Below are 27,004 nucleotides of genomic sequence, written 5' to 3' on the forward strand. Positions count from 1 at the left end.
TCATTCAACAGAAAAAGAAGGTGGACCTTCTGCATCATATCTAACATCGGAAGGTGGACTGTTGAAAGTTTGGGGAAATAAATTTTTGACTAACCCAGCTTCTGATGAACCATGGTGTGTTCAACAGTTACCTACACCAAAGGAAGAGAAGAGACACACTGAAGTGTGTCTACTGTGATGAGGATGACATAGTTGGGCACACTTTCTTCGAATACAGAAGGTGGATGGAAGAAAGGCAGCTTTGCTACGTGCCTGTGATTAGACAGCTAAGCCCAGCCAATCTAATGAATATGATGTTGTTCAGTGAAGCTGCCTGGAATTTGATTGCCACTTTGAATATCCTAAAGAAGAAAATGGAGGAAAGGAGACGTGAACTTCAACATCTACAAGGGTGAATGGTGAGTGGACAGCCTGGGTAAGGATGTAGTTGGGGTCATTGCTCCCCAACCTACACAAAGAAGACCTGCAGGTAGATCAGCAGCCTGAGAGTTATGCCACAAGGCAGGTATCTGGGCTGTTGTATATGGAGATGTTTTTTTGGGTCCCCACATTATGCGGGAAACCACACACTCCCAGTAGTGCGAGCTGCTGGGCGTCTGGTTTCAGATTTTCCCTTCTACTAACGAAAAAAGAAAAAAAATATATAATAAGAGGATTTACGGTCAGTATTTTTTTTTTCTAGACATCTTAACAATGAATACAACCCCTAAAAAGGAAATAAACTCTGGAAGCCCATAAACAAGAGCTACCAATTTATGCAGAAATAAGTGTTCCACTGACACCCACTACCTCAACTTAGCAGACAGAGCGATCTATAAAACTGCTGTGATTTATCCAAGGACAACAACATTAAACACAATGAAAGGAGTAAGTGAAAGAACAGCTTATCAACTCTCAACGTAATGTAAGCATCTTAGGAAATCAGGACAGTTTATATTTCCAAAGACCTTCTTTATCAGATTTAAGCCATTCCTTTTTTATAATTTAACAATGAAACGTGCTCCAAGTATGCAAAGGTTATTCGATATCGTTCGTCATATCATTCTTATAAAATGCTGCTGTCATCTATATGAAGGTTTATATTTAAATTGTTACCCTTAAGATCTTACTTAATCTTTCAACTAAAGAAATATAAAAATGAAAATCCTAGAAAGATTTATTAATATTAAACCTTCTCTACACATAATAAAAAAATAATTGTTTATTCAACATTAGAATTTAAAAACAAAGCAATTGTAATTCCTCAAATAGGAGTGAAAATGAAAAGTAAGATTGCTGTTACACATCACAGTTGATGTGTAAAAAAAAAAATCAAGAGAGATCCTAGTACAAAATTCATCAAGATACCCTTCTAAATAACTAACTCTGAATTTACAAACTTAAAACCCAAAACTGAATACATTAAACCATTTTATATTCTTTAAGTAAGATACAATCAAAATAATGGAGAAGAATCAAGGAAATTCAAACATCAAAACTCCATTATATAATGGAGTTTTGAACTTGCTGTTATGAACTTCATCATTTATAACTTTTTAATTTTCTTTCTACTACCACACATTCAAATACATTTACAAAACCGACAAATTAATCTGATTTTATATTTTTATAACCAAATCTCATCTATATTATAAAACACTAATGAACTTTGTCTCCTCTGACAATCACAGCTTTCCCATTTTTACTTATCTCATCTTTTATTTTATTAATTTATTGAAATGAAATTCTTATCACATCATCGAACAAATATGACAGTTTAAAATACTGTTTCATGTTACTGATGTCCTGTACCAAATGCTATTTATTTTAGATCCCAATAGTCTAGAGGTACTACATTCTGGGGACCTGTACAGCATCAGTAAAATTTGTAAACTATTAACATAATAAATTAGAGCCAGAACTTAGGCGGAACAAAGAGAACTAGTAGAAAACTCTGGATTTCAGACGATATATTGCAGCTGATGGATGAACGAAGAAAATATAAGAATGCTAGTAATGAAGAAAGTAAAAGGAACTATCAACAATTAAGAAATACTATAAACAGGAAGTGCAAACTAGTGAAAAAAGAGTGAATTAAAGAAGAGTGTTCAGAAGTGGAAAGAGAAATGAATGTTGGTAAAATAGATGGAGCATACAGGAAAGTTAAGGAAAATTTTGGAGTACATAAATTAAAATCTGATGTGTTAAACAAAGATGGTACACTGATTTACGATACGAAAGGCAAAATCGATATGTGGGTGGAATATATTGAAGAGTTATACGGAGGAAATGAATTAGAAAATGGTGTTATAGAGGAAGAAGAGGAAGTCGAAGAGGATGAAAGGGGAGAAACAATACTGAGATCTGAATTTAAGAGAGCATTAAAAGATTTGAATGGCAGAAAGGCTCCTGGAATAGACGGCATACCTGTAGAATTACTGCGCAGTGTAGGTGAGGAAGCGATTGATAGATTATATATACAAACTGGTATGTAATATTTATGAAAAAGGGGAAGTTCTGTCAGACTTCAAAAAGAGTGTTATAGTCATGATACCAAAGAAAGCACGAGGAGATAAATATGAAGAATACAGCACAATTAGGTTAACTAGCCATGTATAAAAAATCTAACTAGAATTCTGTACAGAAGAATTGAGAGGAGAATGGAAGAAGTGTTAGGAGAAGACCAATTTAGTTTCAGTAAAATTATAAGGACAAGGGAAGCAATTTTATGGCTCAGATATTAATCTGAGCCATAAAATTGTTTTTAAACAAACCAACATTCTTGACATTTGTAGACCTAGAAAAGACATTCGATAACGTAGACTTTAATAAAATGTTCAGTATTTTAAAAAAATTAGGGTTCAAATACAGAGATAGACGAACGATTTCTAACATTTACAGGAACCAAACAGCAACAGTAATAATTGAAGAACATAAGAAAGAAGCTGTAATAAGAAAGGGAGTCCAACAAGGATGTTCCCTGTCACCAATACTTTTTAAATCTTTCCATAGAACTTGCAGTTAATGATGTTAAAGAACAATTTACATCCGGAGTAACAGTACAAGGTAAAAAGATAAAGTTGCTACGATTTGCTGATGATATAGTAATTTTAGCGAGAGTAAAAAGGATTTAGAAGGAACAATGAACGGCATGGATGAAGTCCTATACAAGAACTATCGAATGAAAATAAACAAGAACAAAACGAAAGTAATGAAATATAGTAGAAATAATGAAGATGGACCACTGAATGTAAAAACAGGAAGAGAAAAGATTACGGAGATAGAAGAATTTTGTTATTTGGAAAATAGAATTACTAAAGATGGACGAAGCAGAAGCAATACAAAATGCTGAATAGCATAGGCGAAATGAGCCTTGAGTCAGAAATATAATTTGCTTACATCAAAAATTAATTTAAACGTCAGGAAAAGATTTTTGAAAGTATATGTATGGAGTGTAGCTTATACGGAAGTGAAACTTAAGACGATCAGAGTATCTGAGAAGAAAAGATTAGAAGCTTTTGAAATGCGGTGCTATAGGAGAATGTTAAAAATCAGACGGGTGGATAAAGTGACAATTGAAGAGGTGTTGTGGCAAATCAATGAAGAAAGAAGCTTTTGGAGAAAATATAGTAAAAAGAAGCGACAGACTTATAGGCTACATATTAAGGCATCCTGGAATAGTCGCTTTAATATTGGAGGGACAGGTAGAAGGAAACAATTGTGCAGGCAGGAAAAATTTGGAATATGTAAAACAAATTGTTAGGGATGTACGATGTAGGGGTTATACCGAAATGAAACGACAAGCACTAGATAGGGAATCTTGGAGAGCTGTATCAAACCAGTCAAAAGACTGAAGAAAACAAAAAAAAATTACACTAATAATATTAAAAGAAAGTTATTTTTTCTTTTTATGTTTTTTTTTTTTCACTGAATAAACTTTCACATACTTACAAAAAAGTTATTTTTATTGAACAATATAGCAGAAATAAAAAGAGAAATCTCATGAATCTCAAGATTTTTCAAGAATAGCAATAAAAATAAAATTTATTCTTAATACTATTGTTTTCATCATTACAGTCATTAAAAAAATTATTTTAAAATAAATAATGGCAATTTATGATCGATTGCTGCACAGGTTTTCAGGAATAGTAAAAGAATTTACACGCGATACTTATACAGTGATAAGTGTAAAAATAATGCTGTATTACAGAACTGTGTATATAGTTCTGAATAACAACTAAAAAACTAGCAGTGTTAAAAGACATAGCACAGCAATTGAATCAGTACAAAACTTGCAAGTCTTGTCCCAAACTGAAAAGATCACTAATAAGTACAGATGACTGGGACTTTTACCGCAAACTGGCAAATCAAATCAATACTGGCACAATCAATATTTTAAACATAATGACAAAGTCATTTTAAACAATGCTTCTCATTTTTATATATAGTGCGTAAGCTTTAAAAATTGAGTATAATCATAGCCTCGATCTGTACTTTAAACTGTTTTAAAAAAGCAATATATTTGTATATTCGGTTGATGCACTGATATACTACAAACAATGCCTGTTGACTGGAGGATGAGACATTTTTAATTTTTTTAATTACAATTCCAAGCAGGTTATTAAATAAAAATGATCAGTTAACTAGAAAGAGAATAAAAAATGTTTAATATTGGTACAATAGTTCTTCTAAAATTTTAGATAAAAAGATGATAGTTTTCGACATTTAATAAAGGCAGCTGTATTCCTTTTCATGGAAAGTCTAGTTAACAAGTAATTTTTAAAATTAAAATAAATTTGATTAATTAATTAAGTTAACAAACATTCCATAGCGTTAGCCTATCTATTCTAATTTGATTGGTAACATTCACTATTCTGTATTTAACTAATGAATAAGAATATTATGCAAAGCAAATTTTTTCTTTCAAAGTCCTCTAATGAAAGATAAAAATGAGATTTCATACAAAAAAATAAAACAATTATATACATAATAAACACTTATATTGCCACATGCATGACATTTTAACTTGGTTCCCATAGGATTTTAGTAGGATAAGCAAAAAATATTACAAGTGAAAAATCATTAATACTGTAATATAAAAACAAGTTTTACTATAATCACTGCATCAGTTAATTTGTGCAACAAATAAAGAAATCTATAAACATGTTACTTACCTGCGAAAAATCTTGTTGAAAAGTATCTAATAAATTTGCTTTATGAGCCATAACACAGCTATCAGCTGCTCTTGCTACATCCAGTAAAATCCACCTTAATCCTGGTTCAGAAGATGCCCATCTTTGTAACACCGGACTAATATGACTGTATGCGATTTGATAGTCTGCATAAAAGAACCACAAGTATAATAATGTAGTATTACATATATGTTTGTAATTTCAACAAAACAAAACACAAATATGAAGAAAAGGCAGTAAAAATATAAAAATTACAAAAACAATAATTAAAAAGCTAGTAGTGATTTTGCTACTGAATTCTCCATACTACACCAGAAGTCTTCTATATTAATAAATAAATAAGACACGTATTTTATAACTCTATACTATGGACCATTTCATATTATTAGAACTTATTAGTAGTTTAATTTGGGAAGGTATATGAGAATATATTAATATTATAGATGTTAAACAAAGACAAAAAAATTAATACTAAAAATTATAAAGAGCAATGACATTAAAAGTTATGAAAGGAAACAACTTTTATGTAAAAACCACAGTAAGTGAATATGACTGTTTGAAAAATAGATTTCAGAATTCCGCAAGTAAAGTAAATTAAAATTATGTCTATAAGTGCCTATATAGTTTCTTTAAAATGCCAAGCCTTTTTTGGACTTGCAGTCTTAATTCCACAGAAAATTAACCATTACATTATGTATTATATATATATATATATATATATATACATATGTATGTGTGTATTCAATATATGTCTAACAAAAACCATAAGAAATTCTGAAATTTGCGACAGTGTTAGTAGTTACATTCTTCACACTGAACTTTACACCAGAAAAACGTTTTGGCTAAGGTCCTTTCATTCAAAATGTTGTTATGGATCTCATGACTAAAACAAGATTATTAGATAAAGGATAAAGGATCTATATGTATATATATATATATATACACACACACACACACACACACACACACCAATTTTTCATGCTTTCATCAATTGACAAATTTTGCTGAAGAATAAAATGTATTTTGAATGCAATAATGAACATTGACAGTAATGTACTGAAGTTACTTGGTCAAGCATAAAAAAACAATTCTTGTTCTTTTGATCGATACTACAGTCTACAGTATTTTGACTCTCAGCTCTGTATATTAATAACTAATGATTGCAGCACTGCATTAATGTCACAATAGAAACGCTCAGCAGTAATTGGGTTAATAAAAGATTAAAAAGCCAGTCCCATAAAAAACTTATTGGTTGTCTGGATACAACCTATTTTTCACTCTTTTTTTTGTCAAAAACTGCCATTATAACACATTAACTTAAACTTAATTTCTTTTTTCCAAAGGAAGGGAGAAAGTTTCTACCAGACTAAAAACTCTCTCTCTAGCTGAATTAATTGGGAAACCAGACCCACCTAGATACTACTCAGTCCCAGGGAGTATTTGGAACTAACAATTAAAAAGTGGCATTATAGAGACCCACACAGTCCCACATATAACATTGTCTGGAGTCCACTTACACCGAAATGCAAACATACACTTTCTCCACATGCAGACCTATGCCTCCACTTCTTTTCGTCTGATAATATCTCTTATTGGAGAATTTTTCCCAGGTTTCTTCTATCAGCATCTTGAATAAGATGTTACACACTTGTTAGGGAACCTGTTTTTGTGCAACATCGTTCTTCTCTTATGTTCCTCAATCTTTTTTTTTAATCCTTTTTTAACCACACTAGGTCAACCGGTAACTGTCTGAAAGACATTGCCTCGGTTGACCTAATGTGACACGGCGATGTCTAACCACCACCTGTCAGGCATTGTCCGACCATCGGACACCTTTTCATCTGGATGCCGTAGTGCCCCTCCCCAAGTGGGCCACTCTTCCTTTTCCTACCACTAGTCAGGGTCCAAGTATGCCACCATGCATAACCCCCCAACCCTCACGCGCCTGCCCTTCACACCTTGAGGGTCCTCCATGCCTCATCAGAGTGCCCCAACCTTATCATCTTGTGTGCGACAAGACTGAGAAATCTTCCACAAGAAGGGTGCCTCCCTGGCCCTACACAGTTTTGCGCCCTCTGGCTACATAATTTTTTTAGCCACTCCCAAATTTTTTTTTTTAACTTCAACTCAATCCGGGTACTCAAGTCTAACAACCCAGTCATATACAACATTCCACTAAGCGGACTAATGAAGGAGCCCTGGAAAACACCTCTTGTGTTCAAAATATCTTTATCAAACAAAATACCTTTTGATGTATGGGTCAACACCCTCGTCTCTGTATGAATCAAATACTGCATCCCATGTGACACACCAGAGTACTTCTGTTTCCTTTCTGTGGCATCCTAATATTTATATTTCAACTGATTTCCTGACAGTTTAAACAAAAAATACCATGACCTGTAATAAAAAATTACACTTAACCAATGCTTTAAGGTAATTTAGGATAAGAGAGACACTAACCACCTCCACAGAAGATCTCTGCAATGTACAAATTAAGTTCAATAATAAATTTACAATATGAAAATAAATGAAAAATTAAATATTTATACCAACCTTTTCTTTCTTTTAATACACGTTCGCCAACATTTTCAAGTGAAGTCAACTTTTCAGCAAGACTGGTAACATGTTCACGAACACTTTCAAATTCAGAGGAATGTTGTCTTGACATATAAACATGAGTAATATTATGAAACGAATCAGACATTCTACTAAATATACCTTTATCGGCTTTACGATGAGATGAAAACTCCTGAAATCAAAATGAATATTAAAAACAATATTATTGGATAATACTATTCAAAATCTACTAGAAATAAACATTTTTCTTCCCTTTCAACCAAACAGCAGATCGGAAATCACTATCTAGCCTTAATCTACTTCCATCTTGAATCATTATCAGGTAGAAATATGACAAAAGTGCTAATTCCAAAGGCAGTTTATATGTGCCACCAACAATAAGTGAATGTATTACAAAAAGTACTAATGAAACTAGCTTCCATGATCTATAATAATGTTAAGGTTTGGGGAAAACATTAGTCTGCCAAAATAAACTGATGACACCTTTCAAATGAATAGTACGAGTAAAAAAATCTGAAAAATAATTTTTAACATAAAATTGTCAACTGGATTTTTTTTGGGATTATGTCTTTGTTAAATTAAATTTTTTTTAATTTTCTCAACAGTCTTGTACTTTAAATGATATTTAATCGAACAACTGAAAACTTCATCTTTGAAAAATAACTATTCCAAGAATATACTGGTTTTTTCCCTACTTTGTGAGAACACACTTATCTTAAACCCCCAATTGTTCAATATTTTCTTCTCAGATTTTAAATATAAAGAATGAGCTATGTTGAATGTTAATTTAAACAAATTAGCAAAGATAAATACAAAGACCTGTTTACAAGAAAATATTCTAAAACAAGATGAGCATTTCTATAATTCAACTACAATTTAAATCAGAAATAAGGAAAATAAAAACAAATTCATGAATTAAAATACAAAAATAAAACACAGAGAAATAAAAATAAGCAGTAAAACATATCAACAGCGAAGATCTAATTAATAGAAATTTCTCTGTAACAAAAAACTGGATAATCCCTTCACAATTTTATACTGATAATCACACCTACGTGAATGAAAATATTAAAATTTCAGTATAACAGTCAAAAAGTATCTCCAGGTATTACTATCTGTGAAAAAGGATTGGTTCTTCTTAAGGGTACCAATGCCTTAAATTTTAAGTCAATTTATCAGATTTTACTTAATTCACCTACTGAATGACCAGAAGAAACTCATAGTTATTGTTGCTATTAGTGAATTTCCTTATAATCCCTTCTTTTATTTTTAAATCTAAAGTGAAAGTTTAGCAGTGACACTCCTTATTTCATCAAATTTGATAAGGATAATTTTTACCTAATCTAATGGATAAAAATATAATTAATTTAAGTTATTGAGTCAATATTGCTTTATCATATCACATATTAGCTACACTGTGAATTAAAAGTCAATTTCCTCTGGATGCAGATTTAATTCTGTAACAGTGTGAAAATTTTGTTTGTAGTTGTTAACAATCAGCTGATAAAACTATTGTTAAATTTATTTTCACACCTTATTGAGAAAGATATCATTTAAGTGTATAAAACAAGAAAGAGTTTTAATTTTCAGTGTTGATGGAAAAATAATAAGTATACTGCAGGTGGTATCCGTGAATAATTGCACGAGAGAATTCCTAATTCTCTATTACGAACTTGTCAACAATTTCATAAGCTGAACAGAAAATTTGAAAACATTAGAGATGGAGATGATCGACAATCAGGTAGGCCCAGAATGAAGTTTAACTGTAACTGGCCAAGACTATATCATGAAGGTGATTTACGCAAAAGTCTGAAATTTTATGAGGAAATTATAATTGACTGTGAAGCAGATCCTCATTTCTCTAGCTCGGTGATACAATTTGATGAAGTTTCAAACAGAATGGTGTAAATAAATGGTCGTAATTGTGTTTATCAGTCTAATGAAAATCCTCGCATAATTATAGAACATAATGAACCTGGAATTTATATTTGGTATAGGACCAAAAAAAATAAGTAGTGGGACATCATATCTTCAATAAAAGTATAACAGGTATACATCTTGAAATGGCATTTTTCTCAAATTTAGATGACCTGAACCACCTCAAGCCTTTGATCGATTGATTTTTTGGTAAAAATGTTTAATGCAGTGGTTAAATGCTACCTTGAATAAATAAGGGCAGAAGAATGACATTTTGACCATTTCCTTTGACGTGTATTGAACATGTAATAATAAAAAAACACATATTGTGTATAACTTCCTTGTAAGTAATAGAAAAAAGTGACTTTTGGACCACTCAGTATAGTAAAATTAATATTTTGATTGCATTACTGAAACATTTTAACAAAAGGGTTTATGTTAGAAAGGATATGCATTATTATTAAAATCACATAAAAAATTTTACAAAAAAAAACAAAATACACATAAATATGTACATATAGATGACTTACAGTTGATTTAGCTGTGAGAAATGTTTTAAGATTTGTGTTACAACTCAGTATAGGATGACTAGTAACACGATTTAAATAACGATGTAACATTGCCATACGACAAATAACAAAATCTCTTGAATACCGATCCAATTGGGCTAGTAATGTATGTTTGGCTGGCAATGGCTGTAAAAAAAAAAAATAATAAATAGTTCAATCAGTAAAACTGTAAATATCCATTAATATTAACCAAAAAAATCAGCATCAAGTTAATTTTGTTTTTAGAGGCTTAAAACAGTCAGGACAGCATACATAAAGGTAACGTAATTAAAATTTTGAAGATAAGAGAACAACTTGGCAAAGAATTACAATGTAATCCAAATATGTTAAGTCCAAACAAAGATAGTAAATTCTTAATTTAAAAATCTTTTTTTCTTAACAATACATACTACATTATACAGATTACATCAGGAATGAGTAGATATGCTACTCCATGGATAAGATATGTTAACTGTCCCAGTATTTGTCAGAACGGCAGGTGAGATAAAATAAGTCAAGTTTCAGTATTAATGAAAATAATTTCAGCACATATTCCTGCAAACATTAAAAAGAGGTACAGAAAATTCTGGGTTTTTTAATTTCTTTAATTTGTACTACCGAAAAATTCACTGACAAGGATAACATAGTTTCTGTAAAAAAAAAAAATACAGAATCTTTTAATCTAATTTAGAATAAATTAGTGGGAAGATCTTTTAAATGGTGGTAGTACATTAATAATAACAATCGAAGCATAGCAGGCCCTTTCTTATAAACCAAAGTATTCTGTTCACATTAAAGAAACATTGTTTACGCCATTGCGTAAAGTTGCATTATTTCCAATGAATTTAAAGTTAGGGTTGGGTCTTGCTGTTGCTACAGGCTTGGTAAATTTATTATTCTGTTTCATATTGGGCTTGTCATATGTGTATCTGTTTGATTATCTTTGTTTGGTTTATTATGTCCGCTCTCAAGTCCTGGCGTCAGTCAGACGGGCGGTTCTGTCATCTTAATTAGTGACCGTATGTTTCATATCTCACATTATTTATTGCTGCCTTCACACACACCCTTTTTCTTTCGTTCCTTACTAATACATGCACACATCTCTTGTCTTTTACACACACTCTCTCCTGTCCACTGCCTAGGTTTGGTTTACCCCTCTTTTCATTTACGCCATTTTATCGGCAGAGGAGATCAGACATTCACCATGTGCAGTCAACTATGACTTTTCTCTCTCATACTTTGTGTCAAATACTTTCATCATATTCATACTCATAAACTTCGTGGTCATTCTCTCTTGCTCTTCTCGTCAGCTTTTGTGAATTTTGCAGATTTCTATGTTTCGTTGGTGTTGGACAGGCGGCTTACCTTCGGCGAACATGTAAATTATGCGACCCGGAGGGCTAAGGCCGCCAGAGCCTCACTATACCCAGTGCTGAACAGTGCCAGCCCATACCCACTGGCAACTAAGCTTCTCATTTTTCGGCTGTACGTACTGCCGATTCTAACATATGCTTACCCGGCATGGGGGGCAATGTTGAGCTCCTCGCTTCAAAAGAAGATCGAGGCCGTCCAAAACATCGCGTTGCGGACGATCTTTGGAGCTTCGTGGTTCGTCAGGAACGCCACTCTCCGATCTGATGCGAGATTTCAATCCGTGTCCGAGGTGGGGGTGGCGCAGGCGCGCAGACTGTTCGGGAGAGCGGCTGTGTCCGAACACAGTCATCTTCGGGACATCTGCAGAGAGGACCCAACTCCGACAGTTGTAAGGAAGCGGCCTCACGCCGTACTGGACGAACCACCGTGATGGTGCGGTGCGGTAGCCGAAAATCGACAAACCAGGCTTAGGGGCCTCCATATCGCATGAGCCATAAACGGAATAGTGCGTCAGACGCGTTTCCGGGGTCGCGAGTGAATAGTTTTTTTTCGCGAGTTATATAGTTTGAAGACTTCAAATACGGTAAGTCGCGCACAAAACAAAAACGCGGTCTAAAAAATTTTTTTTTTCTCGCGTGTGTTTTGTTCTGTTTCTCTTGTTTCAGAAACGGGAGAAACGTGGATGTGGAACGACGCGTCGTGCCGTCTCATCCTGCCAGTCGAAAGGAAAGTAAAAATTAAATTTTTTTTTTTTTTTTTTTTTTTTTTTTTTTTTTTTTTTTTTTTTTTTTTTTCTCGTGTGTGTGTTCTGCTTCTTTTGTTGCAGATGCCAACAGCCACCACAAAAACAAATGGTTTCTTCACTGCGGCCACGCGGTCCCCCCAACCCCTTCTCAGACACACGCGTGTCTGAAGGTTAATAATTACGTGGAGAGAATAATTACTGTTTACTTCTTTCCAGAAAATCGCCGCCCCAAAACCGCGATCGCGAATAGGTATCACCATCTGTAAGTTAAACTTACAGTAAGATAAAATAACCCAGCAATTGCGACTCCTCCGGAAAAGGGGACGCATTGCTCCCTCCTTATAGCTAGTGCCCCGTTGTGGCGTATTCCTGCTAGCCTATTAAAGAGTTAGCACCGAAAGGACTTCAGTGGACGGTCTGAAGGGGAATTACGTCGGGAGGACAGGCTTTATAAGCCTAGCCTTCCGCGGTCGGCCCATGAAATGGGTTCGATAACGCTGGTTTAACAACGGATTGGAATGCAATTAAATCCGTCTTAAATTCACTAAAATAATAATAGACAAAACTTGAAAAATTAGATCCGAGATTAATAAAAAAAAATAACCCTTTTAAAAACAAGCCCGATTAGAAAGATCCAGCAGCAAGGGACTCTGTCCAGGTTCTGCAATAAAGTAGGGAGTAATAGACTCCTGCCAACTTTGCATTCCATTCCATTCCATATGTTTCGTCTAGCCTCGTTTCTTTGTTAAGTTAATCTTCCACTTCAGTATATTACGTCTCTGTTAAATGTGTGCCAATCACTACAAACCAGCCAATTCCATCGACTCCGAATCTGCTCCAGCTGCTTACTACAATTTAATCGATGCAGAATTTCTCCAAATTCATTACTACAAATCTGAGACTTGTTCAACTTCTCAACCACGTTTCACCTCTGTATTCTTGATTCGCCATTGCAGACTACGCCTAGGATTAACTGTATGTATTCATGTGCACTTTCATTCACGAGTTCATCTTTTGCTAATATTTATGTGTGATAAAGGCAAGTTCAAATTATTCATTATTATTTATATTTAACAGTTATGTTATTAGTAAATTCAGTGAAATACTCAATTTATTGTACTCTATGAATTTGAAATTCAACATTAGCTTATGCAACCATTTCTTCATTCAACTATAGTAACACAAGGTGGCTTAGTTAAAGGTTATGTTATTATTTTTTCATGTACAACATATTTTATGTGCTATTAATGCCAACTATCGTTATTATCAAATCTACTTGTAATTTAAACACTACTTCAGAATTATAAAACATATTTGTGAGATATTTCATATATTATTATTGCTAACTATTATTAATAATATTCTGGTTGTTCATCAATAGTTTATGTTCAAACGTCAGTTACTGAGAGTAAATTACCTTTACTTGAAATGTTTATGTAATTAACTGTATCATTTAATCTAATGTTATTTGTTAATCGCCGAGATTAATTCTTATTTATTCATGTACTGAATTCCCATTACTCTTCTTATATTAATCTAAAAATTATATCTCCTGAAGTGAAGTCGTAATTGTGGACTTCTCTGTATTAATATTGTAATTTGTTCTTGTAATATTTATTGTTTTTGTATTCCATCCTGTAGTTTGAATAATAATGTATTTTAGTTATTTAAACTGTTTTTAGTCACTTATTTTTCAATGCAATAATTGTAAAAAAGGTGTTTTATATTCCTTTGTTTTTCAGGCTTTGTTTAATTGTAGATTCTCAAAACTTTTATTTGAAACATGTATATTTATGTATTTGTCGCTTGTTATTAGAATTGATATGTTGTTTCAGCCGATATTATTTGCATACATTCTGTATAGACTTAAGTTAAATTTGTCTCGTAATTTCATTTTAATTTCGTTTAAGTATATGATTGTAAAAAAGGTGTTTTAAGTTCCTTTGTTTTTTCAGGCTGCTTCAATTGTAGATTTCAAATTGATTATTTGAAATATGTATTTTTACGTATTTGTAATGTATTATTATAACTGATATGCTGATATTTCTTGTATAAATTCTGTATAGAATTAAGTTATATTTATTTCATACTTTCATTTAATTTTTTTAAGGTTGTGATTTAAGAAAAGGCTGAATTGTTTTTTCTCTTATTAAAATCCAATTTCTTTTGGCAAATATGAGCTGTCATTTTATTTTTTGTTAACTTTCCCCAACACTGATGATTGGTTTGACTGAGACAGATATATTTTTTTTTAAGAAAAATTATATGTTATTCTTAGCAGTTAGCACATTTATAAAATGAAACCACTTCATTTTATATTGCTGACTGAAACGGTATACGTAAAACGCATACAAAAAAGTTCTGATGAAGCAGAGATCTTTGCGAAAACATTAGTTAAGAAAAAACAAAAGCAGTAGTATATGAAAAAATAATAACACTCTGGTAAGTATTTTCTTCAGATTAGCAGGAAACATACATGAACTTCATATAATGTGCATGGTGAAATAAAATTCTAGTGTTAAAAGTCATATTTACTTATGTAATTTCCAATTTTGTTTTTACAGCCCTAAGCAGAATTTATTAAAAAAATTTAGAACCAAGTTCCCACTGTCTCATTACATACTGGTGTCTATACCCATTTACGTGATATATCACACTAACTGAGTGGGAATACAAACAGTCTCAGCTTCAAATAAATATACAATAAGCAATTAAAATCAATCACAGTGATATAGTCTACATTTGTCTATAATCTCATAGACATAAATCATACTTCATCAACATTAACAATATCCCTGATATTCTCTACACACAAAAAAAGACTGTATATTAGTATACATAAACATTTAAAGTATAAAAACTAACAAAAATGCACAACAAGCGAAATAATAAATGAATAGTCACTACATCAATGCTAAAAGCTTTTTTTATTACATTCTAAATATTTGTCTACCAATTAAAAAAACCAGCAACAATAACATCAGTTGACACCAATGTGAGAACAGTAGCAATTACTGAAGACGGTTAAACAACTGAAACTTTCTGTAATACACTATTAAAAACATCTTATTACCCAATCTGATTCATTGTAACAATAGTTTACATATCACCGTGTCTCACATAGTAAAACATTACAAATTTTTTTGTAAATGATTACTAATTTTTTAACAGAAAGTTTAGTAACTGATAACTTGTTTTGTGTTTCCTTTTTTTACAATTGTTAAATTAGTCCATAAGTTTTATAAGTATTTTATGGATATTTTATTTATAAACATTTTTTTTTATATACATTATTCTTTCTTCTTACACTATACAGTATGATATAATTTTATTGAATACAATATAAAATCAATTGAATAACTGCAATTTTTGCACTGGGAAAACAAATTGAGCTTTCTAAAAAAGAATCTCTGAACTACAACGGAGCTCTTGAAATAATAATTTGTATAATAAATAAGTATTTAATTAAAAAGTAATTACAGAATAACATATTTACATATTTGTAATGAAATTGTAGAAATAAATAATAGCAAAAATGACACATGGGAATGCATAATTTAAAATTCATTCTTTATTCAACCATGGTTGAGCATAGTTTTAGGAATTATCAAAGTTTATATTGATTTAAGATGACTGATGGTGGTGCTGTGAACCGTTAAGGCTGTATAATAATGTGAATATTGTCGCATTATATAGCATTACGATGGAAAATAAATACTCTATAAATAAAAATAGGAGTTATCGTAAATGTTATTAGCAGCATCTACTTCAAGCAGACTTTTAAAAGATGTGACAGATCAGGTTGAAAAAGGCACTTTGTCTCCATGTTCTTGCTTGGTTAGGTTGATGTAAAAGTATATTAACTCATATTACCTCTGGAAATACCAGGTAATAACAGGCAGGCAATATGGAAAGCACAATGGACAAAATTAATCCTCATGATGGAAAAGATTAATGAAGCTGAACATCCACATCCAGGGATTTAGCACCAATGAGCTAAAGATCAGTCTGAGGATCTTTGAAATCTTGAAAGAAAAATAAGAACAAATAAAATAAAAAAAAGGAAAAAACAGCCATTTAATGTAGGAAATTTAAATATCAATTCTAATAAAAGTGGGCAAAATTCAGAAACTAATTTGATAAAAGTAAAGAAGATTACAATTTTATTAGTGGAAGAGACAAGATATAAAGATGAAGAGACGGGATAATCTGGGGAATACAGAATAATCAAAGGAAAAGGATCAAAGATAATAGAAGGAACAAAGAGTGTCATGTTTGGAACAGCTTTCTTGATACATAAAACCTTATTGAATAAAGTAATAAATATTAAATCCAAAGCGATCAGAATATCAACTAACTTCCAGAACAAAAATAAAAAAATTTACATTAGTGCATGCACCAATAAAACAGGACAATCTAAAAAAAAAAATACTGAGAAAATAGAGGATAAAATACACAAAGAAAATGTTAAGTTGATACTTGGCAACTTTAATCCTTAAACAGTACAGGGAAATTCACACCAAACACAAAGTCAAACTGAAATGAAAAAGGTCAACCAAGTTCTCTGAAACAAATAAACTAAGTATAAGAACAATAAAATATCAAAAGAAACCTAGTTAGCAAAAAAACTTGGGAATATCCAAACAAGAACATACGAACATAGAAAAGTTTCAAATAAGATCATGTGGTAATGAATTATGAAAACAGAGGAGAAATGCAAAAAATTTGGACCACTACTTGACACAAATCAAAATGAGATCAAAACCAGAAAGAAAAGAAAAAAGATAATAACAAAGATAAAGATAACTAATCTAAAAAATCCAAGGATAAAAGCAAGATTTGAAGCAAGAATCAATAACATTAAAAGAAGTGATCAGGAAGACATTAAGAACATGCTGATAGAAGAGAAAGAAATAATTCCTGAAAATAAAAAACCAAAACATTTCTGGTGGAGTACCAGCAACCTTCAACTGTTGTTGTTGAATACAGTTGACCATTTAAAGAATGATTAAAGATAGGTTAGCTAAGAAGCTAGTGGACGATACTTTGAAAAAACATAAAATGACAACAAACCAGTTTCAAGAAGTTGACACATGGAAAAGTAAAATAACAAAATTGAATCGATAAAATAACAAAATTTTATCGATAAAAGGAATAAAGAATGAACAGGTTGAACAGAAAACATCTGAATTTAAAATTGCATGAATAACATGAATAAAAGAAGAAAGCACATGCACTTAGAATGAGAAAATACTGGGAAGAAAGAAAACAAAGCAACTTCAGAAGAATAAATTGTAATTGCAAGCTTATTTATGGCCCTATGAGAACAGAAATAACTTAAAAAAAAAAAAAATGATTTTAATATGTTTAAAAAAATAATAACGTACCATCTATGAACTGCCTTAATTATAATTATAACACAAATGTGATAATGTTCAGTGTTATTTCTGTGGTTTCTTTATTGTAATTGATTGTTAACGATTCATTGAAATTCAGGATATTACAAAGAAAAACTGCACTCCAGCTGATAAGTGCTGTAGTAAGACAAGATCATTTTTTCTAACTGGCTTTTCAGAACACAGATTCCAGAACAGGCTAGATTTCAGGTCGCAGATGAGACAATCAAAATAGTATGATAATACACGCACAGTTCAAATTATCAATAAAACATGCTAATTAAGTATTGAGTGTTCCTCAAATTAGAAAGTGGAAGATTTTTCAGAAATATCAGCAATATACGACATAAAATTTACAGATCCTCTAACTTTAACTGACAAAGAAAACTGACACAAATTTATGCTGAAATGGTATGATTTCATACAGAAAGTATGAACCATTAATGCATCAGTACCTTCAATGATCCTAGCCAATCTAAGGTCGCCCAATCTCTACGTCTGTCTTATTTCAAAATTCTCATCATTTTATAAGCTTTTGTCTTGTTTCAATGGTATTTTATAAAATGGAAATTCTCACAGAATATGAAGTGGGATCAATTATTAATTTTTGACAACAAACTTTTTGGACAAAAATGTGTGAGTTTGGGATTTTCACAAAATTAAGAAGTTTACAGTAATGTTATGGATGAAACAATAGTATACGACAATGGTACAAAAAATTAATGCAACAACATTTATAATGAACAAACTTGATTAATTATCTGACTCATGCTAATGAATTCATCAGCCATGATCACAGAACTTGATCAAAGTGATTTACAACTCCTTACGAAATTGAAAACTAATTAGAGGGATAACTTTACTGGCGAGGAAGAGCTAATGGAATTAGTTGCTAATCCACACACTTTTCATCAGTATAAAGTAAATTAAGTATATAATAGGAAAAGAATTCAAAAGGAAGGTCCATATGAAATAGTGCACAGTATGCAGGAATAACCAAAACAATTCCTTTACGATAAATGAAGACTCTGCTTTTGAGTTCTTTTATAATATATATTCCTTTCTTTTTTTCTAACAGAAGAAAGAGCCATCTTACTGTACAACTGTAGCAATATATGAACAAAGAATTTATTTTCTCATAAAACGTCATATCACAACACTTTCCTCTTACCTTTATCTCACCAGGTAGTATTGAGTAGGCTCAGATAAGCAATAGCCTGGCCTCAAAGATTGCTCAATTCAACATCTATGCCTCTTCCTGTAAGTCTAGATTTGCTTAAGGATGAATATTAAAAGCAGTTCCGATCAAAGATGTGAAAATAATTCATACGGTTCAGGATAAATTGCTTATAGATCATACAACTATCATGCTAAACAAGACACTACTAAATTTAATTTTGCATTTAACTTAGAAATGTATTGCATGCAGAGCAGATTATGAAATTCAGAACATTTTTTTTTTTAATTTCCAATAATTAAATGTTACATTTGTGTAATAAATGCCTTATACACATAAAATAAATATAATAGCTGATATAAAAAGTGTTATAAATAAATATGGTAATTAAAATGTTAACTAAAAATAATATGAGGACAAAGTACACTAATTATTTAAGAAATTATCTTATGTTTTTCTTAATTAAAAATATTCATACTGGAACTATGTGAGTAGGATAGGCTTCAACCAACTTCTGTCGCAACCAAAGAAAATCACTATATCGTCTACGAACAGAATACTCCCTCTCTGAATATTCTTCTCTTGTTGTCTGAAACATATTAACACAAAATAAATAAGTATATATATATATATATATATATATATATATATATATATATATATAAACCAAATATGACAAATAAAATTGAAATAGAATAAATTAGATAAAAAAATGTTGTCAAGTCATGTTAGTGGGCATACAACATACATACATACATACAAGCAGGAAATGAAAATTTCTGTTTAAAAATAATTTCTGTCTGTGTGTGTGTGTTTGTGCATGCTACACATATATGAATTTTGATGTGATATGCAATGTGTGTATGCACATTGATGTGTGAACATCAACTGGTTCAGAGGCTGTATGCTATTATCAGATGTTATACAAAAAAAACTTACACATAATGAAGAAGTATAATAAACCAAAAAGTTATCAGGATAACTTTCTTTGCTTCTGAAGATAAAAAAAATGAATTACCAAAAAAAAATGAATTCTTTTATTATGATACACATAATTTAAAATAATTAAACTAAATTATGCGATGCAAATAAATGGCATAATTTGAAAGTGATTAAACCATTAAGATAAGCAAAAATGTTCCTTCTGTAAACATTTGTCTGGAAAATAAAACTTCACATTACACCTGTCAACTTTTTATATATTTTTCAAAAAGTAATTGATATCTCAAAATAGGAGTGAAATTCAACTAAAACTTGACAGATATAATTAATATTCTCAATAGAACATAATCTTGTGTTTTTACTTACCAAAACAGGGACTATTTCAATCTTTTAATCATTAATACTGAACTAAAAGTTCAATTAATTTATTTTATAAAAGTCTGATGCATTTCACTGTAGACAAATCGATACTCAATTATGTAAACAATTTCAAATAACTGAATCTTAGTAGACATTGCTGTAATTATATCCTTTATTACCCACAAATGGCAATTATTATACACAACACTGTCGAATATTAAATACAGATTTACAACATAAATTTGCACAAAACAAATATATAAATTCACAATTATAGTTCATACTATAGACGTATTAATTATAATATGAAAATAATTTATTAATGCATTCCCTTCTACCAATGAAAGTCACTTCTCTTTCTGCATCTCACCCTCTGTTCTGACTATTAAACTGTACTTACCCCCATATGAACTCCTCAACACCATTTTTAGGTTAATAATTATTATATTTAAATACAATAGTAATCAGCAATTAAAGTCACATAGTTTTTCTAGATTAATATAAATATTATTATTATAAATTATACATCATAAAAAAAAAATCATCTGTGTTGGTATATGTGTATGACAAAAATTAAACTTAAAATAAATTAACACTTAACTCGATCCCAAGACCTCTTGATTATGAGACTAGAACACTCACCATTCAACTGCTGAAACTGTTGTGACTTCAGCAGTACAAAAAAGTTATTTAAACTACTCAAAAATCTTTAGACGGAATTTACTCAGAAATGAGTCAAGTTGGAACCAACCATTCTCTGAATTTAAAGGATGACCTACCACACTACAAAAGAGTATCAATAAACTCCACTGTTAAGTTAAGCTGCCCTTGTCATCAAGGCCCTGTGATGAAAAAAGTTAAGGTAACATTTGTAGGGCTGAATATCAGTCACATTTTCAAGGGCTTAGCACAAATAGGGCTATAATATTAATATTTTCCCTATATTATAGGGCTAATATTTTCAAGGGCTTAATGTACAATAGTGAAAAAACATGCTAACATCAAATTTCAGAACTACAGAATCTCACTTTATTCCATAAGCCTGTCATGATTATTTCTACTGTTTTTGTAAATGACTACTATTTTAATGAGTAACTTGTGTCTCACATCAGACCACCTGTTAAATATTCAAATATATATATACTAAAGACACAGTGAAACTGCAGACAACATCATTAATTTTTCAATATCCAGTTCACTAATCACGGTTTGGCTGTCAGGAGCATTTTAAAATACTTCAATTTCCAGGATTGTTCTCATTAAGATATTCTTTGTGCTGCTGATCCATCAAGTTGTAAAGAAACAGAACACAATAGTTACAGAAGTTAAAAATTTCTGATCTAGTACTTTGTAAAACTAAGCAATAGAATAAAATATTATTAAACGTAAAACTATTCCCAGAACAATACAAAGAGACTACATTTTACACACGCATCTCATTAATTCTAATTAACATTTCATTAAAATATAAGGTGTGTTTTGTTACAATTATTATTGTGTTTTGAAATTTGAATTTCTAATCCAATTTTAACCATCAAATGAATTCTATAACAGACAAGACTCATGAATACTTATTTACATACATTAATTAATATACATAATATATGTTAAAGAAATAAATTAAAATACCTTAATGATTTGATTTCTATTTATTTAGTGCTTGAAAGAATAGGATAAATCCATTTACAAATGCCAAATTTTATTTTTGAGACAAATTTTATAGCATATGAAAAATGTAAAGTTTGACGAGGATTGAATCTTTGAGATGAAAAATAGAATAGATCAATGTAAAATTAAATAAAAAAAATGTTGAAGTTTCAATTTTGACGTGCTGAAGAGCATGGCGAGTTCTGAAAATGGAATATATCTGAAATGGTCAAATTATGACAACTGTGCTCTACAAAAAGATTACATCTTTGGGAAAAAATACTGTAATAATAATGTTGAAGTTGCAATATTTAACATAAATAAAGTAAAACCTCACTAAATAAAAAATTATTTAAAAAAAAAATAAAAAAGTGATTACCAGCAATTTGAATAAAAACATTTAGTCAATTATGAATAAATTATTGAGATGTGTATTACTATTAAGGTATTACTATTATAAGGTTCATAAAATGGTAAACCAATTAAACAACATTACAGTAACAATTATTTTTTTCTTGTATTTATCGTTAAAATAACAGATTTTCTATTTTTCCTTTTTTCACATATCTATATGATGAAGGGTTGTAATAAATATAAAAAATGTTTAAAAAGTTTTACACTTTGAGAAAATACACTTCATCGCATATTTTTTACAAATTCAGAAACTGTAACCTCCCTATAAGCCTTGATTACAGAGATCCAAAACACCAGCCTTTAATATGCACTTTCTTTTAACTTCATTAATTAAGTCACATGGAAAGTAATACCAGCTTAAAAGTAACTGCCATGTAGATCAATTGAAATGGCCAATTAAATTTATTAAACTTCCACACTACCTTATTTTTCAGGTTAGCTTCATATGTGCATCTCTTGGCCCATAACCATCCTGACCCCACAGGGGAAGATACTCACCTTGTGATGATCCCAGTCACCACACCATCCACCATTCCTACCCTTGATGGGTTTTACTGGAGGTCATCTTCTAGACTCTCAATACCTGATTACATATTTCAGTCATCAGTATGGCCTCTTTCAGGATGGCACTGATGCAAATGCCTTGAAAGATATTTCAATCAGTATTGAAACCCATTAACTAAAAAAAAGATATTTTTCAAACTCACCTAAACTAAATCAAAAAAAAAACTTAGCTAATAAAAATTTACAAATTGAACTATAACAAAATATTAATCTCATACCCTCAATACTTGTTCACATCACAATTATTGCATTACTTATAAGTAAGTTATGACTTATATTAGATTTACCACACCAAAGCATCCAAAATTACTTATAAAATAACCCACGAACATACCAAACAAGAACTGAACACAATGGCCAAATGCGCCTACTCTGGTGGAAAACAACCCAAATGAGTCCCTAGCCACCCAGGCTACTATTTTATGGGTCAATCCATTTGAAGTGACCCAAAGGTGGTTGCTTGACCAATTCAAAAAAAATTGAAACTTTCTCCACTTGTTTCCTACATGTCTCAGAACCTTAACACTACTTTTTTTAAATTTTTTATTTAAGCAGTTTACCCTGTGGTGGCCATTTTTGTTATGTTGCACACACCTATTTTTGATTGTAAGGGTTTACGGAAAAAATCATAACTAAGAAACTATCGGTCCTGAAACAAAAAGCAATTTAATCATATTTTCTCAAGGTAAAAGATTGCTCCCCAGTGGTTTATTTACCTAACTCTCTTCTTTCTATGAGAAAATTACCAATAAGTTGAACATGAAAAACAGTGAAATTTCTCTTTTGGTAATTTTTTTCAAGAGGCACGGATGGCATACACAGTTTGAATTATTTTCTTATATATAGGTATATGTTAATGTAATGTAATGTAGGTATATGTTTATGTATGTTAATGTTATATGTAGGCATATGTTATGTAATTTTACCATAAATAATATTAGTAATAATATATTTACTCCTAAATTTATATGAATTTTTGACAACTAATTTTTTTTTAAAATTCAAATTTTGGCTTCACATAACTCTGTGATGGGGCTGGTGATAAAAATTTAAAATTTGCACAACTTGCAGTGTTTTTATAGATGTTTATGGCAAATAAAAGAGTTTCTTGTGTATTGTATTAGTAAAAAACTTATAATCTCTCAACAATGACAGAAATTGCTCAATGACACTAGTTAGTTGACCACAATTGTTCCCTATTCAGATTGAATGAAATGCTTCTGATAAAACCAACAAATAAATAATAATAAATAAATTTATTAATTACAAAACCAACTTAATCATGTGCTTGTAAATCAGAGATTACATATATTTTAAGATACTCATTTAATTCCTACCCTTGTTGTTATACGAAAAGTAATATATGTTTCAAATGGATCCAGATGTTTCTGAGGATTATCGACTTTAACTTGTAAATCTTTTGTATCAAGTCCAAAATCAAAGCTGTCATTTTCTGGTAATAAAGAAAAACTTTCAATAGATGGAGATGCAACCTGCAACAAAAAATAAAATCAATTATTTATATCGTAAATCCTAAGGATTTATCAGACTAACTTAAATGTAATGAAAAATGTATACTTTAGAAAAATATCTCTTTAAAATAGATCAGAGTGAAGTTTTCCAGAACGACACAACCATATATATATATATATATATATATGTATGTAAAATAAATTATTTAACAATAAAAAACTCAATACATAAACAAAAAAACAGCTCCCAATCATCTAGAATCAAAATTTGGAAAATCAAAAACAACACAGAAATTCAAATACCTAGGCAAAATCATTTGACCAAATGGATTAGATAAATAAGCAACTAAAATACGGATGACAATATTCCTGACAAAGAGTGTATATAAAAAAATCTATAATAGGTAAGATACATCACAGTAATCCGATCTGATGTGCGTATTGTACAGAATGCATAATGCTAAATCAGGGAGAAGTAGAAAAAGTAGAAATTAACAAGAGAAGGATGCTAAGAAAGATACTTCTGACAAAGGAAAATGAATAATAGGAAAATGCAGAAGAACAATGAACTCTACTCAGAACAAACAGTTTCACAGACATCATACAAAAACAAAGATGAAACACAATGGAACAACTCAAATTTTAGTGACTAAACCATAACTACATAAATAATTATAAAACTGATATTAAGAGTAATATTTTAGAAACAAACTATAAAATTCATAATAATGAATAAATTTAATTTTTTTTTTGTGGGGTGAAAAATGCTTTCATGTTATCAACGCCTGGGTCAAAATGAGAACAAGAGATATTAAATAGGGTTAAAACTACGATGAAAACTTAAATGATAATGATAGAAATAAAACTGAAATAATAGAAGTAACGTAACAATTAGAATACATGAAATATGAATAACAAAATACTCGTATCAAAAATTTGAAGTGCTAAATATTATTAAGTATATCGATTTTTTTTAGAAGTAACAATACCCGGTCTAGTACAGTCTTGTCATTTCCTAGGATGTGCTGTATAAATTACAGCACATTGTGTGTATAATTATTGTGAGTATAAATACACAATAATGTAGCATATACAATAGAACAAAAGATTAGAAATATAAAGTACAATAATAAAGACAAAACAACGTTAATAATAAGTTTAAAAACTTAGCAAATAAAATTAATCAAAAGAATACAATAATAGTTACAGAAAATAAAGTAATATTCCATTCTTATTTATAAAGGTCAATATAATGAAAAAAATTAACTCTTTCTTAAGAAACTAAATAATAATCCAACTAAAAAACTCAATGCAAAGATCATTAGAATATTAAACATTAACTGTAAAAATGATTAATATATATATATACATATATGTGTATTAATAATTTTATATATACTGTACAAATTAATTGGGACAAGTTACATTTTCTCTAAATTGTAAAATCATTGCCAGTTATATCTGAAACTGCCTTAAACAGGTTTTGTCTGCCTTGAGGTAGTGTGACTGTTCAACCTTGACAATAATAAAGCAGTTTGAATGGTTTTAAAGTGGAAGTAGTCACCTTAGTTACAGTTGTAAGCCTTTGTGTACGGCAGGTGAACATTAGTTTTTTTGTGCTCTGTGAAAAATGTGTTTAAAAATGGATATTACTCTGAGGAAGCGTGAAAAATTAATGCTCTTAAAGATCAGACTTTTATGAGAGAGATATCGCTTCTGCAATTGGTGTATGCAAATCTTGTGTATAAACAATTACGATAACATTCAAAGAATCTGGATCATCATCTCCAAAAAGAAGAAAATGTGGGGGCTTCAAGAACTGATAAAATTCTAATAAGAAATAGTATTATTAATCCAAGGAAAACAAGCTCAACTTTAAAAGAGATTGCCATCTGGTTTTAATGTTATTAGTTCAATTGTAGGCTGCAGGCTTCTGGAAGCTGGCCGGAAGGCAAGAAGACCAATAAAAAAACAATTTTCAACTCCTAAAATGAAGAAAAACGTTTAGCATGGGTCCAAAAATATAAATCATGGACTGCTGATAACTGGAAGTGCTTTTATTGAACTTTTAGCGATGAAGCTCATTTATTTGTGCAGGGTTACAAAGCAGATTTGTAAGACAAGGTGACAGTGCACCTTTGAGACCTGAGCATATCCAACAAACTGTATAACACCCTCTGAAACAGATGCTTTGAGATTTTTTCATGACAAATGGCATTGGAAGCTTAGTTTCTGTTCAAGGTATGATGAATTCAATCCAGTACACAGAAATATTACGATGCAAGATTGTCCATTCATACAAACCTTTGACGGAACATTTCAACACGACTTGGCCCCTTGTCATAATTCAAAATTGGACAAGATTTATATGCTGAAAAAAAAATTAATGTGCTTAATTGAGCTGGAAATTCAGCAGACTTAAATTCCATTGAGGACTTTGTGAATATTTTGAAGAGATGCTGGGTAAGATGGACTGTACAACAAAAGAACATATAATTAAGGCTATAAAAGTGTGGTTCCATGATGATCGTCAAGAATATGTGCATTAATCTAGTAGTGTCTATCACAAAACGTCTTCAAGAGGTCATTTCTGTTGAAGGATATACTTCATACTGACACATGTATTTATAAGTTTATATAAAGGCATAGAATGAATAAAACCAAAGTTTTTTTGAAAAATAATATACATTTTACTTTGTC

The 27,004-nt window shown here is 30.7% G+C and overlaps 2 protein-coding genes across 3 annotated transcripts in view; one reads left to right on the top strand and one right to left on the bottom strand.

The window, feature by feature from the left end:
• Window positions 1-27,004, top strand: part of LOC142332962 (uncharacterized) — a 386,939-nt gene that overhangs the window by 148,883 nt on the left and 211,052 nt on the right. The window lies entirely within an intron of this gene.
• The window catches only part of LOC142332985 (sorting nexin-30-like), a 46,227-nt gene that overhangs the window by 8,738 nt on the left and 10,485 nt on the right, over window positions 1-27,004 (bottom strand). For both annotated transcript variants that reach the window (XM_075379747.1, XM_075379746.1), the window contains exons 2-6: window positions 24,170-24,325; window positions 19,384-19,494; window positions 10,196-10,360; window positions 7,725-7,920; window positions 5,154-5,317 (exon numbers count right to left, since the gene is read on the bottom strand). In XM_075379747.1, coding sequence (XP_075235862.1) covers window positions 5,154-5,317; window positions 7,725-7,920; window positions 10,196-10,360; window positions 19,384-19,494; window positions 24,170-24,325 — 792 coding nt within the window. The remainder of the gene's footprint in view (window positions 1-5,153; window positions 5,318-7,724; window positions 7,921-10,195; window positions 10,361-19,383; window positions 19,495-24,169; window positions 24,326-27,004) is intronic.

This window comes from Lycorma delicatula, chromosome 12 (genome assembly GCF_047948215.1).
Source record: "Lycorma delicatula isolate Av1 chromosome 12, ASM4794821v1, whole genome shotgun sequence".
Classification (NCBI taxonomy): domain Eukaryota; kingdom Metazoa; phylum Arthropoda; class Insecta; order Hemiptera; family Fulgoridae; genus Lycorma; species Lycorma delicatula.